The 13,375-nt window shown below is 45.0% G+C and overlaps 1 protein-coding gene across 3 annotated transcripts in view; it reads left to right on the top strand.

Moving 5' to 3' along the window:
- The window catches only part of LOC105469247 (cytohesin 1), a 106,049-nt gene that overhangs the window by 20,513 nt on the left and 72,161 nt on the right, over window positions 1-13,375 (top strand). Inside the window, exon 2 of one of the 3 annotated variants that reach the window (XM_011720064.3) lies at window positions 9,687-9,814. The exons of the other annotated variants lie outside the window; for them this stretch is intronic. Coding sequence (XP_011718366.1) covers window positions 9,802-9,814 — 13 coding nt within the window. The 5' untranslated portion in view covers window positions 9,687-9,801. The remainder of the gene's footprint in view (window positions 1-9,686; window positions 9,815-13,375) is intronic. 3 annotated transcript variants of the gene reach the window in all.

Here is a 13,375-nt window from a genome sequence, read left to right as displayed (position 1 = left end):
ATTACCTCTCCTTGGTGCTGGCTGCCAATTATTTATTATTTTATTTATTTATTTATTTATTTATTTATTTATTTATTTATGAGACAGAGTTTCGCTCTTGTTGCCCAGGCTGGCGTGCTGTGGTGCCATCTTGGCTCACTGCAAACTCTGCCTCCCGGGTTCAAGCGATTCTCCCGCCTCAGCCTCCTGAGTAGCTCGGATTACAGGCATGTGGCACCACGCCCGGCTAATTTTTGTAGTTTTAGTAGAGACGGAGTTTCACCATGTTGGTCAGGCTTGTCTCGAACTCCTGATCTCAGGTGATCCACACCCCCCCCCCCCCCACCGGCTTCTCAGAGTGCTGGGATTACAGGCCTGAGGCACCGCGCTGGGCGTTGTTTTTTATTTTTTGAGGCAGGTTCTGGGTCTGTTGCCCAGGCTGGAGTGCAGTGGCATAATCTTGGCTCACTGCAACCTCTGCCCCGGAGACTCAAGCCATCCTCCCACCTCAGCCTCGTGAGTAGCTGGGACTACAGGTGTGCATCACCATGCCTGGCTAATTTTTGTATTTTTTGTAGAGATGGCGTTTTGCCATGTTGCCCAGACTTGTGAGCTTACGTGATCTGCCCGCCTCATTCTCCCGAAGTGCTGGGATTACAGGCGTGAGCCACCACGCCCAGCCAGTTATCACGTTTAGAGAGGCAGTGTGATAACCGCTGACCTATCACTTGATGATCGCCAGTATTCCTGGTGGGTGGGGGCACGGGGATCCCTCTCCTGACCCGCTCGTGCCTGTACAGGACTACGTGTAACAGGACCATATGTATGCCATCGTGCCCGACTAATTGTTTTTTCATTTTTTGTAGAGATAGCGTCTCGCTGTGTTGCTCAGGCTGATCTCAAACCCCTGGCCTCCAGCAGTCCTCCCACCTTGGCATCCCAAAGTGTTGGAATTACAGGCATGAGCCACTAAGCCCAGCCTCTTTTGATTTTTAAAGAGGTTTTAATAAGCTTTGAGTAGTGTGAGTGCTTTTAGTTCCCTATATTATCACATTCCCAAGGTCAATTGATTTTAACACGGAAATAGGTTACACATCACCCCATTCCAGCCTAGAGCAGAAGGACTAGGAAAAAACAGTTCCTGTGAGAATTAGTTCCCCTTGGAGATCTGAACCTTGGAGAAAACAAGAACCTCTTGAGTTTTGACTCAAAAGGTGGGGAACTGCTCATGTGTACCAGAATATGTGCACAAGGGTGTTTATTGTATCATTGCTATGTGACTGAAAACTTGGAAATTGCGAGGCTGGGCGTGGTGGCTCACACTGTTAATCCCAGCATTCTGGGAGGCCAAGACAGGTAGATCATAAGGTCAGGAGTTCAAGACCAGCCTGACCAACATGGTGAAACCCTGTCTCTACTAAAAATACAAAAATTAGCTAGGTGTGGTGATGCATGCCTGTAGTCCCAGCTACTCAGGAGGCTGAGGCAGGAGAATCGCTTGAACCCGGGAGGCGGGTATCCTGTTTATCAAGAAAATATATAGAGACCGTCTCTGACTTATGATGGTTGACTTTACGATGGGTTTATTGGAAAGTAACCCCACTGTAAGTTGAGGAGCATCTGGGATATATTTTGGTTTTGAGAAGTGATGTCATCAGACTTACTTGATATCTGTTACTTTTAGAAAGATAAGTATATGATGCTTTTTGTGTAAAATTACTTTTCACTTCTATTTACAAATCTTGAGGTCTGTTGTAATGGGATTTTTGATTTTCTTGTGTTTAGAAAAGAGGGTTTTAAGATAGTAAAATGTTGTTGCTTTCTTTTGAACATATATAAAAAGAAAAAAACAAAAAACCCTAGCTATTTGGATAGAGGCCAGAATTAAAACATCAGTAGTCAAAAGAGGGAATTCAATGTTTCTTGAGTTTTTAGCTTTATACGTCTAAATTTGTAAAATTCAACCGTGTATTTTCTGTTCCACATGGGCACCTTTTGCAATTGTGGTAGTCAGATGTCCTCGGCAGATGAACATGCAGAAGTGGTTTGTTTAGCCTACCCTTTTAAAGTTCATAATCTAGTAAATTTAGGTTAGAATGGTGGTTCCCATACTTGACTAACCTTCAGAATCCCTGGAGGAATTTTTCAAAACCATTTATTCTGAGTCCTTACTCTAGCCATACCAACTGTACCAGGATCCCCCAGGGTTGGATCCAGGAATGAGTGAATGAATGAATATGTACATACATGCACACGCTTGTACACACACATGCACACAAATACACTTTTAATGCTCCTAAATTTGAGGACCCCAGGTGTGGAAACCCACGCTTCGGAACCTCAAACTGTTCTCATCAAGGTCACATCGCACAGGCAGGCTCTGGCTTGAGTTGGCCCAGCCAGAGATGGTTCCCTTCATTTCCCATGTTGAGTGTATAAAATGATTTCACAAGAATTTGTGCGTCCATGATTGTAGGAAGGGATGGCTGAGTATTGAATGCATTTCCTCAGCTGTAACTATCTAATTTATGTGGTTTTGCTTTAAGCCATTGCGTATTCTGCTTGGAGGGTTTTGAACTTACGGAGGTTTTTAAGAAGAGGCTCAACAGATGAAAGAAGCAAAAATAACCAACCTTGGATTTTTTTTTTTTTTACTCCTTTATTATAGCTACCAAGTATATAGCTACCTACCCACTTTAGCTTCCCCACGTGTCTTTGTGTGGTTTTCTCTGTTTTGTTCCTTTTAAGAGATACCTTCTCTTTATGTTGCAGCTGTTGCTAGGCAGCCACTGGCCAGGTGCCAGTTTGAGAGTCCTGATCTGTGCAACAGTGAGGAGGTGACCTAAAAAGATCCCTTTGCCTATCCCTGTTGGATGAAAGAGGGGCTTGGCACTGGGACGTAGAGTGCTAGGCGCACAGGACCTATGGAGAACTGAGGCTGCACCCACTTACTCAAAGCGTCTTTGGAGAGTATCTTTTAGTCCTTCCTCAGGGGCAGTTGGCATATAGTCTGAAAATGAAGCCACCTCAGGCAGTGGGCTTCGATTGGCTAGAATTGTGCCCTTCTTACTTTAGCACTTTGGCAAACATGGAAAAAATTACTATTATGGAAATTTTCTTTCTGTTTTGAGATAGGATCTCACTCTGTTGACCAGGCTGGAGTGCAGTGGTGTCTTAGTCCACTGCAACCTCCATCTCCTGTGCTTAAGCAGTCCACCCACCTCAGCCTCCTGAGTAGCTAGGGCTACAAGCACATGCCATAACTCCATGCATGCCGAAAGCAGATAATGAGACCTACTGGATCAGAATGAGACAGAGTAGTACACATCGCAGGAACACCAGCAGGAGAGTGCTGGTACCCCTGAATTCAAGTCTCACGGGGTGACATGATGGGCCCAGATGATGGCTATACATGAATTGGGTTTGTCTACAGCGGAGAAACCAAGGACCACCACGTGCTTAGCACTTTCCTTCCTTTCTTTCTCTCTTTCTTTTTTGTTTTTTTGAGATGGAGTTTCGCTTTTGTCGTCCGGGCTGGAGTACAATGGTGCGATCTTGGCCCACTGCAACCTCTGCCTCCAGGGTTCAAAGCAGTTCTCCCGCCTCAGCCTACCGAGTAGCTGGGATTACAGGCATGCACCACCATGCCCGGCTAATTTTTTAATTTTTAGTAGAGATGCGGTTTCTCCACATTTGTCAGGCTGGTCTCGAACTCCTGACCTCAGGTGATCTGCCCACCTTGGCCTCCCAAAGTGCTGGGATTACAGGCATGAGCCACCGCGCCTGGCCTGGGCTTAGCACTTTTCATAGCAAGTGGTAGACAGGCCAGGCCTCTTCCGCTGGGAGGGAGCATGTCATACTAAAGTCTCCTTGAACCAACTTCATGTCACCAGCTACAAGAAGACAGACCCGGCAGTTTGGCACTCTCAGCAAGGACATGCAGGGATGCTTGGGGCCTCAGCCAAAGGCAGCATGATATAGATGGACCGTAGTTTAATTAATCATCCTGTCTTGTTATTTAGAAGTTTCCAGTTTGTTCCTATAAGAAAGAATCCTGTAACATTCTTTATTTATTTATTTATTTATTTTTGTTGAGACGGAGTCTTGCTCTGTCACCCAGGCTGGAGTGCTGTGGCTGGATCTCAGCTCACTGCAAGCTCCGCCTCCCGGGTTTACGCCATTCTCCTGCCTCAGCCTCCCAAGTAGCTGGGACTACAGGCGCCGGCCACCTCGCCCAGCTAGTTTTTTGTATTTTAGTAGAGACGGGGTTTCACCGTGTTCGCCAGGATGGTCTCGATCTCCTGACCTTGTGATCCGCCCGTCTCGGCCTCCCAAAGTGCTGGGATTACAGGCTTGAGCCACCGCGCCCGGCCGTAACATTCTTGTAGATACAGTTTTGCTCACATTTCCAGTGATTTTCTTAGGCTGGACTTAACTGGGTTAGAGAGTTTAAAGTCTCTTGGTATGTACTGCCAAATGGGTTTTCAGAAAGTGTGAATCAGTTTACACCTCACACCAGTATATGATGATACTTGTTCATTTATCCTTTTTGACATAGAATTATTATTTTTTTAACTTTTTTTTGAAATTTTTTTTTTTTTTTTTTTTTTGAGACGGAGTCTCGCGCTGTCACCCAGGCTGGAGTGCAGTGGCCGGATCTCAGCTCACTGCCAGCTCCGCCTCCCGGGTTCACGCCATTCTCCTGCCTCCGCCTCCCGAGTAGCTGGGACTACAGGCGTCCGCCACCACGCCCAGCTAATTTTTTTTTTTTTTTTTTGGTATTTTAGTAGAGACGGGGTTTCACCATGTTAACCAGGATGGTCTCGATCTCCTGACCTCGTGATCCGCCCGTCTCGGCCTCCCAAAGTGCTGGGATTACAGGCTTGAGCCACCGCGCCCGGCCCTGAAATTTTTTTTTAAACTTTTTTTTTTTTTTTTTTTTTTTTTTTTTTAGGCAAAGTCTCGCTCTGTCGCCCAGGTTGGAGTGCAGTGGCACAATCTTGGCTCACTGCAATCTCCACCTCCCTGGTTCAAGCAATTCCCCTGCCTCAGCCTCACAAGTAGCCACGCCCAGCGAATTTTTTTATATTTTTAGTAGAGAAGGGGTTTCACCATGTTGGCCAGACTGGTCTTGAACTCCTGACCTCAGGCAGTCCACCCACTTCAGCCTCCCAAAGTGCTGGGATTACAGGCGTGAGCCACTGCGCCTGGCTGAATTTTTTTTTTAATCATTTGAGTTGTTGATATAATTACAGTTTTTTCCTGCCTCTGTCAGTGTTGGCAGGATGAACTTTGTTCTAAGAACCTTGGCTAGTGTTTACGTGTATTAGAATGGGAAAATTATGGCAGCTTCTTTCCCAGGTCGTTTTTTATTCATCTATTCAACAGATATTTATTGAATACCTATTATGAGCTGGGCACTCTATGGGCCTTGCAATTTAGACATAAATAGAGTTCTCAGGTACCTTACATTCTAATCAGAAGGAGAACTTTGATCTCTAACCAAGACCTGTTTAATTCATAGTAGGGTTTCTTTTTCTTTTCTTTTTTTTTTTTTTTTGAGACGGAGTCTCGCTTTGTTGCCCAGGCTGGAGTGCAGTGGCGCGATCTTGGCTCACTGTAAGCTCCACCTCCCAGGTTTACGCCATTCTCCTGTCTCAGCCTCCTGAGTAGCTGGGACTGTAGGCACCCACTACCACGCCAGGCTAATTTTTTATATTTTAGTAGAGACAGGATTTCAATATGTTAGTCAGGATGGTCTCGATCTCCTGACCTCGTGATCCGCCCGCCTCTGGCCTCCCAAAGTGCTGGGATTACAGGAGTGAGCCACCGTGCCCGGCCTCAAGGTTTGAATTTCACCATAACTTAAGAAACCCTCATCCTTTGGGGGAATGACAGTGAATGCAGTTTTAAAAAAAGAGGCCAGGTGCAGTGGCTCACGCCTGTAATCCCAGCACTTTGGGAGGCCAGAGGCAGGTGGATCATGAGGTCAGGAGATCGAGACCATCCTGGCTAACACAGTGAAACCTTGTCTCTACTAAAAATACAAAAAAATTAGCCGGGCATGGTGGCAGGTGCCTGTAGTCCCAGCTGCTGGGGAGGCTGAGGCAGGAGAATGGCATGAACCCAGGAAGCCTGGGCAACAGAGCGAGACTCCATCTCAAAAAAAAAAAAAAAAAGAAAATTCAAACCTTGAAATTTCACCTTGTGAATAATCTTAGTCTAATTTTTGCTGTATTTATTGGACTATAGGCAGTGGTTGAACTTTGTGTTCCTAACCTCTCAGCATCCTTGTGTCTCCTGGTGACTGTGAAAGCTTTTTTTTTTAAAATGGGATCTTTCTCTGTCACCCAGGCTGGAGTGCAGTGGCATGATCATAGCTCACTGCAGCCTTGACTTCCTTGGCTCAAGTGATCCTCCCACCCCAATGGTATTTTCTAATAGACATGTGTGTCCCCAAAATGTGTTAAAGACTTTTGAAGATGAGTCCACTCAAATAATGATTTAGTTCTGAATAGACAGATTTTTAAATTCCTTTTTTTTTTAGATGGGGTGTCACTGTGTCACTCAGTTTTCTGAAGGACTTCAAATAGCCTCAGTAGCACACTACGGGTACTAACTGACATTTTCAGCACCTTTTATTGGTGATGATGAGCACATTCTTTTTCATTTATCTATTTGCTGCAGACTGTTTAGGTTCCTTCCCTTTGTTTTAAAAAACTTATTGAGGTGTAATTTACATAGAATAAACTGTATCCATTTAACTTGTACAGTTTGTCTGGGCACAGTGGCTCATGCCTGTAATCCCAGCACTTCGGGAGGCTGAGGCGAGTGGATCACTTGATGTCAGGCGTTCGAGTCCAGCCTGGCCAACATGGTGAAACCCTGTCTCTACTAAAGATACAAAAATTAGCTGGGTGTGGTGGTGGGTGCCTGTAATCCCAGCTACTTGGGTGGCAGTGCCACAAGAATCGCTTGAACCCAGGAGGCAGTGGTTGCAGTGAGCTGAGATCACGCCACTGCACTCCAGCCTAGGTGACAAAGCAAGACTGTCTCAATCAATCAATCAATGGTATACAATTTGATAGGATATATTCAAAGTTTTGTACACTAGTGAAACCACTATCACAATAAAGATACAACATTTTCTTGACCTGAAAAAGATGCTTCATGGCCCTTTTTGTTTTGTTTTTCTTTTCTGTTTTGTTTTTTTGAGACAGTATCTTGCTCTGTCTCCCAGGCTGGAGTGTAGTGGCGTGAACATGGCTCACTGCAACCTCAGCCTCCTGGGCTCAAGCAGTCCTCCCACCTCAGCCTCCCGAGTAGCTGGGACCACAGGCACGCCCCACCACGCCCACCTAATTTTTTATTTATGTTGCCCAGGCTGGCCTTGAGCTTCTGGGCTTAAGCAGTTCCCCTGCCTCAGCCTCCCAAAGTGCTGCCACCGAGCCTGTCCGCTTCATGTCCTTTTGCAGTCCATTCCTCCCTCTACCCCTGGCCCCAGGCAACCACTGATCTGCTTTTTGTGACTACAGATTAGTTTGTATTTCCTAGAATTTTATGTAAGTGAAATCATACAATGTTACAATGTGTATTCTGTGTCTGGTTTTCTTTCCTTTTTTAAAAAAAAAAACAAAACCCATAGCCAACCTCAGACGTGTCTGGCTTTTACTCAGAATGATGTGTGAATCATTTTACAAAAGGGATGAGGCCGGGCACGGTGGCTCACGCCTGTAATCCTAGCACTTTGGGAGGCCAAGGCAGGTGGATCACGAGGTCAGGAGTTCAAGAGCAGCCTGGCCAATACAGTGAAACCCTGTCTCTACTAAAAATACAATAATTAACTGGGCATGGTGGCCCATGCCTGTAGTCCCAGCTACTCAGGAGGCTGAGGCAGAAGAATCGCTTGAACCTGGGAGGCAAAGGTTGCAGTGAGCAGAGATCGCGCCACTGCACTCCAGCCTTGGTGACACAGCGAGACTCCGTCTCAAAAAAAAAAAAAAGGGGGGGGTGAGATGGGGGACTCCATATATTTTTAAAGGGATTATTTAAAAAATCATTTTAGAACAATTCTGCAAGGGTGTTTTGGTGTTTGAAGTACTAGGCTAGACAACATACTTCGGAACTAAGAATTTAATTAAAGGTTACACTAAAGTATCAGGGATTATGTCCCCATATGAGGTAGATGGCAGGATTTAAAAGTAATTACAGTTTGCAGAAGTTGGTGTTTTCATAATTGGAGTATGGCAAATCACCCGTTTAGTCTGTTTACTCCCTTACTGTACGCTGTCTTCTGTCCTAATTGTTATTACTGCTCAGTTAATGTTTATGATCTACTGTTAGATTCCCTAAGGGCAGTGTGCAAAGCCCATGTAATTAGGGATTCAGCAGCCCTCCGACCTTTTGTTGTTATCTTTATTTATTTATTTATTTATTTATTAAGTGGAGACAAGGTCTCACCATGTTGCTCAGGCTGGTCTCGAACTCCTGGGCTCAAGTGATCCTCCCGAAAGTGTTGAGATAACAGGCATGAGCCACTGCCTGGTCAAGAGCATGAGTCTTCTGGGGAGGTTTGGCACTTGCTTGTGGCACCGGCCTTGTGTCTTGTTTTTATTTTTTCTTCCTTTTTTTCCCTTATAATTAAATTAGAGATAGGGTCTCACTATATTGCCCAGGCTGGTCTAGAACTCCTGGCCTCAAGTGATCCTCCCACCTCAGCCTCCCAAAGTGCTAGGATTGAAGGCATGAGCCACCATGCCCAGCCTAGTAACCATTTAGTGACAGTCTGTTAGATGTGCTGGGGTGGCATAAGAAGCTTGCCTCCGATTGTCCTCATGCTCCTGGTGACTCTGGTGCCCCTCTCCCACCCTGCCCTACACTCACTCATACATGTGCCTTAAGACTTTGGGAAAAGGAAGAGTAAACCTTTGGGGGAGATTTGGTAATCCTGAGTGTACTTTTTCTTGCTTTATGTGTTCTTGTGTGTCCTGTTTCCCAAGATTATGGAAGTCTTGGCAGGACTAGTCTTGAACTAAACAACAACAACAAAATTCATGTGTTACAGTACTACCTATGGTTTTGTATTTAATTAGGCATTTTAACATTTTCAGTATCATATTTAATATGTATAATCACATTGTGATATGAGGTGTGTGACCTTATATTTACATGGTTAAGATTACAAACTGAAATACGTTGTTGAAGTTCTCTGTCTTGGCCAGGCGCAGTGGCTCACGCCTGTAATCCCAGCACATTGGGAGGCTGAGGCGGGTGGATCATGAGGTCAGGAGTTTGCGACCAGCCTGGCCAACATAGTGAAACCCCGACTCTACTAAAAATACAAAAATTAGCCAGGCATGGTGGCAGGTGCCTGTAGTCCCAAATGCTTGGGAAGCTGAGGCAGGAGAATCATTTGAACCCAGGAGGCAGAGGTTATGGTGAGCTGAGACTGCACCACTGCACTCCAGCCTGGGCAACAGAGCAAGACTCCGTCTCCAAAAAAGAAGAAGTTCTCTGTCCTGTCTGAGATGGTCAGCAGCATTGTTTATCCCTGTAACCCTGGTACTCTTATTGATAGTAGAGATTTTACTCCAATTAGGTACTTTTTAAAGGTAATTTCTGTGAAAATCTCTATAAAAATGCATATTAAAAAACTCCTTTACAGTGGAAAAGAGTAATAAATAACATTTCCTTTTTTTCCTCCCAAGCTCTGAACCTACTAGAAATAGAAAAAGAAATCTGAAAGTGGAGATCATATGATCGGCCTTGTAACTGGTGAAGAGAGGGAGATGGAGGAGTCCTCATTTCAAACATCTAGGAAATATGTTGCAAATTGGTAAAATAGGTTAAATTTCTCTGCAGTAATAGGATCTTTGAACTAGACTATTTGAAATTATCATTTGAGGCCAGATGCGGTGGCTCATGCCTGTAATCCCAGCACTTTGGGAGGCCATGGCGGGCAGATCACTAGAGGTTAGGAGTTCGAAACCAGCCTCGCCAACATGGTGAAACCCTGTCTCTACTAAAAGTACAAAACAATTAGCTGGGCATGGTGGCAGGTGCCTGTAATCCCAGCTACTCAGTAGGCTGAGGCAGGAGAATGGGTTGAACCCAGGAGGCGGAGGTTGCAGTGAGGCAAGATCATGCCACTGCACTCCAGCCTTGGTGACACAGCGAGACTCCGTCTCAAAAAAAAAAAAAAAAGATGAAATTATCATTTGATATAATCAATAGCAGAGAGATACCTGTACTCTGATTCCTTCTACATTTATGCAGTCAATCCTTGTTATTTGTCGATTTTATATTCATGAATTTTCCTACTCACTAATGTTTATTTGTAAATCAGTCCAAAGGTGGTGCTTTTGTAGTCATTTCTGGACATTCACAGAGCAGTGAAAAATGCAATTTGCTCCGTGTACACATTTCCAGTCACTGTGAAACAAGGTGACTGATTTCTTGTTTCAGCCTTCATACTGTAAACAAATGACCTTTATGTGGTCTATTTAGCATTACATTGTTTATTTTTATTTTTTTCTGTATTTTTGTGCCTTTGCTGGTGACTTTGCTCTTTAAAATGGCCCCTGATCATAATGCTGAATTTCTGTCTAGTGTTCCCAAGTACAAGAGGCCATGATGTGCTTTATGGAGAAAATACAGTATGTTAGCAAAACTTTGCTCAGGAATGAGTTACAGTGCTATTGGCCATGAATTCAACGTTAATGAATCGACCACTGGCTGAGCATGGTGGCTCACATCTGTAATCCCAGCACTGTGGGAGGCTGAGGCAGGTGGATTGCTGGAGTTCGAGACCAGCCTGGACAACACGAGGAAACCTTGTCTCTACTAAAAATAGAAAAAATTAGCTAGGTGTGGTGGTGTGCGCCTGTGGTCCCAGCTACTCAGGTGGCTAAGGTGGGAGGATTTCTTGAGTCTGGGAGGTGGAGGTTGCAGTCAGCTAGGATGCACCACTGGACTCCAGCCTGGGTGACAGAGTGAAACCTTGTCTCAAACAAAACAAAACAATTTGTATTAAATAAGACATCTTTAAACAGAAACCTATATAAATAAGGTTATGTATTTTTCAGTTGACAAAAGCATGACCAGAGGCCTGTAGGAACCTAACCTGTATTTCTCCTAGGAGCAACGGTTTAGTCTTTTCCAATTCATTGTTAGCAATGACTTTTTTTTTTTTTTTTTGAGACGGAGTCTCGCTCCGTCACCCAGGCTGGAGCACAGTGGTATGATCTTGGCTCACTGCAACCTCTGCCTTCTGGGTTCAAGCAATTCTCCTGCCTCAGCCTCCCGAGTAGCTAGGACTGTAGGCGCCCGCCACTGCGCCTGGCTAATTTTTGTATTTTTCGTAGAGACAGGATTTCATCATGCTGGCCAGGCTGGTCTCGAACTCCTGACCTCGTCATCCACCTGCCTTGGCCTCCCAAATGCTGGGATTACAGGCGTGAGCCACTGTGTGTGGCAACAGCAACAACTTTTTAAACAATAACTACTGTGAATAGCAAGAATCAACTATAGCTTAGCCCTCTTCCTACCCCTAAACTTCAGGCTGTAACATCCCAGTGCCACATTTGACATCTCCCAGGGGATACCTACAGCTGGCATGGTCTCTCACAGCTGGCATGGCCACAGCAGAGCCCCTGGTGCTGTGCCCCTCTCAATTCACCCCACCTAAGAAATAGCATATCCACTCACATAGGTGTTCCCATCAAATATTTTGAATGTTTTGATATCAGCCCTCCCTTTCTCTTGTTTTCCCTATCCAGTTCATTAGTAGTACTGTTTATTCTACTTCCAAAACGCATCTTGAAGTCATCTGTTTTTCTGCATCTCTGCCGCTAAAGTGCTAGTGGAGGCCGCTGAATTACTTGCCTGGATGCCACATGAGCTTCCCATAGTTGATGCCACTGGGTGCACCCATATCATGTTCTCTCCCTTCTGGGCACGTGGAGAACCATATTCTCACCCCCTGGCCGTTGATTTGCTGTCCTTTTCAGACCCAGAGGGAGCAGGCTAGGAAACAGTTTGTGGATTCAGTATGTGGTATTATTTTAGGAGCACTTGGTATTTCTTTGGGTAATAGTAGCTTCTGCAATTTGAGGACTGCATCTAAACCTGTTAGTTTTGAACTGCAAGGGAATTTTTTTTAGGGCAGATAAACATCTGAACAATGTATTAAGTAAAAGCTTGGAGAAATTCTTGGGAAAAAAAACACTTCAAAAATAGATTGTTTTAGAGTTCTTTTTTTCTGAAACCACCTGCCTTCTCAAGCAAGACAATTAGATTTTAAACAATGGTTTCTGCTTCCTTAGGATTTTTTAAATTTTTATTTTTGTTTATTTTTTTGAGACAGGGATCTCAATTTGTCACCCAGGCTGGAATGCAATGGCATGATCATAGCTTACTGCAGCCTCGACCTCCTGGGCTCCGGCGATCCTCCTACCTCAATCTCCTGAGTAGCTGGGACCACAGGCACACCCACCAAACCTGGCTAATTTAAAAAAATTTTTTGTAGGGGGGGTTGAGTCCCAATCTGTTGCCCAGACCGGAGTACAATGGCCCGATCTGTGCTCTCTCTGATTCCTGGGTTCAAGCAATTCTCCTGTCTCAGCCTCCCGAGTAGTTGGGATTACAGGTGCCCACCACCACGCCTGGCTAATTTTTGTATTTTTAGTGGAGACGCGGTTTCGCCATGTTGACCAGGCTGGTCTTGAACTCCTGACCTCAGGTGATCTGCCCGCCTTGGCCTACCAAAGTGCTGGCTGGTCTCAGACTTTTGGGCTCAAGTGATCATCCCACCTTGGCCTCCCAAAGTGCTAGGATTACAGGTCTGAGCCACCATGGCTGGCCTAGTTTGTTTTTAAATCAGTAACAGGTATCAAGAAGTTTGGACTGGCTGACCTTGGTGGTCCTATCTGTTGCCACCTTTGCTCTGCCCCACACAGTATGTGAGTGTGCTGGGACCTCCTCGCGAGCTCCTCTGTCATGTGACGGTTCCGTCTTTAGGGCTGTGGCAGGACTCTGCTGGTTCAGTTTGCTCTATGTCAGCTGAGTAAAGGATGGGTGGAGTATACTGATTTTGTAACTTGTAACATTTGGTCTTGTGGTTTTGCAAGGAAGGGGTGATATATAATCAGTAAGGCAGGAGAGCAAAGGAAACAGGAAGGGGATCTGCAGTGCTCCTGTATCAAAGTAGATCTCCAAAGCAAAAAAGGGCAAAGGCAAGCACACTTCTCCCGCCCACCCCGCTTTTTACTTACTCTTATTTGATCAGAGAACTTTGCTTGCGTGAACAATCCTTGAAATAAGGCTGGAATTTTTTGGTAAAAATTCCTAGCTGAATTTGGTTTAGAAGTATACAGAAAACCCAATGAATTAATTGAAT

This window comes from Macaca nemestrina, chromosome 17 (assembly GCF_043159975.1).
Source record: "Macaca nemestrina isolate mMacNem1 chromosome 17, mMacNem.hap1, whole genome shotgun sequence".
NCBI lineage: Eukaryota > Metazoa > Chordata > Mammalia > Primates > Cercopithecidae > Macaca > Macaca nemestrina.
This window is presented reverse-complemented; position numbering and strand designations above follow the sequence as displayed.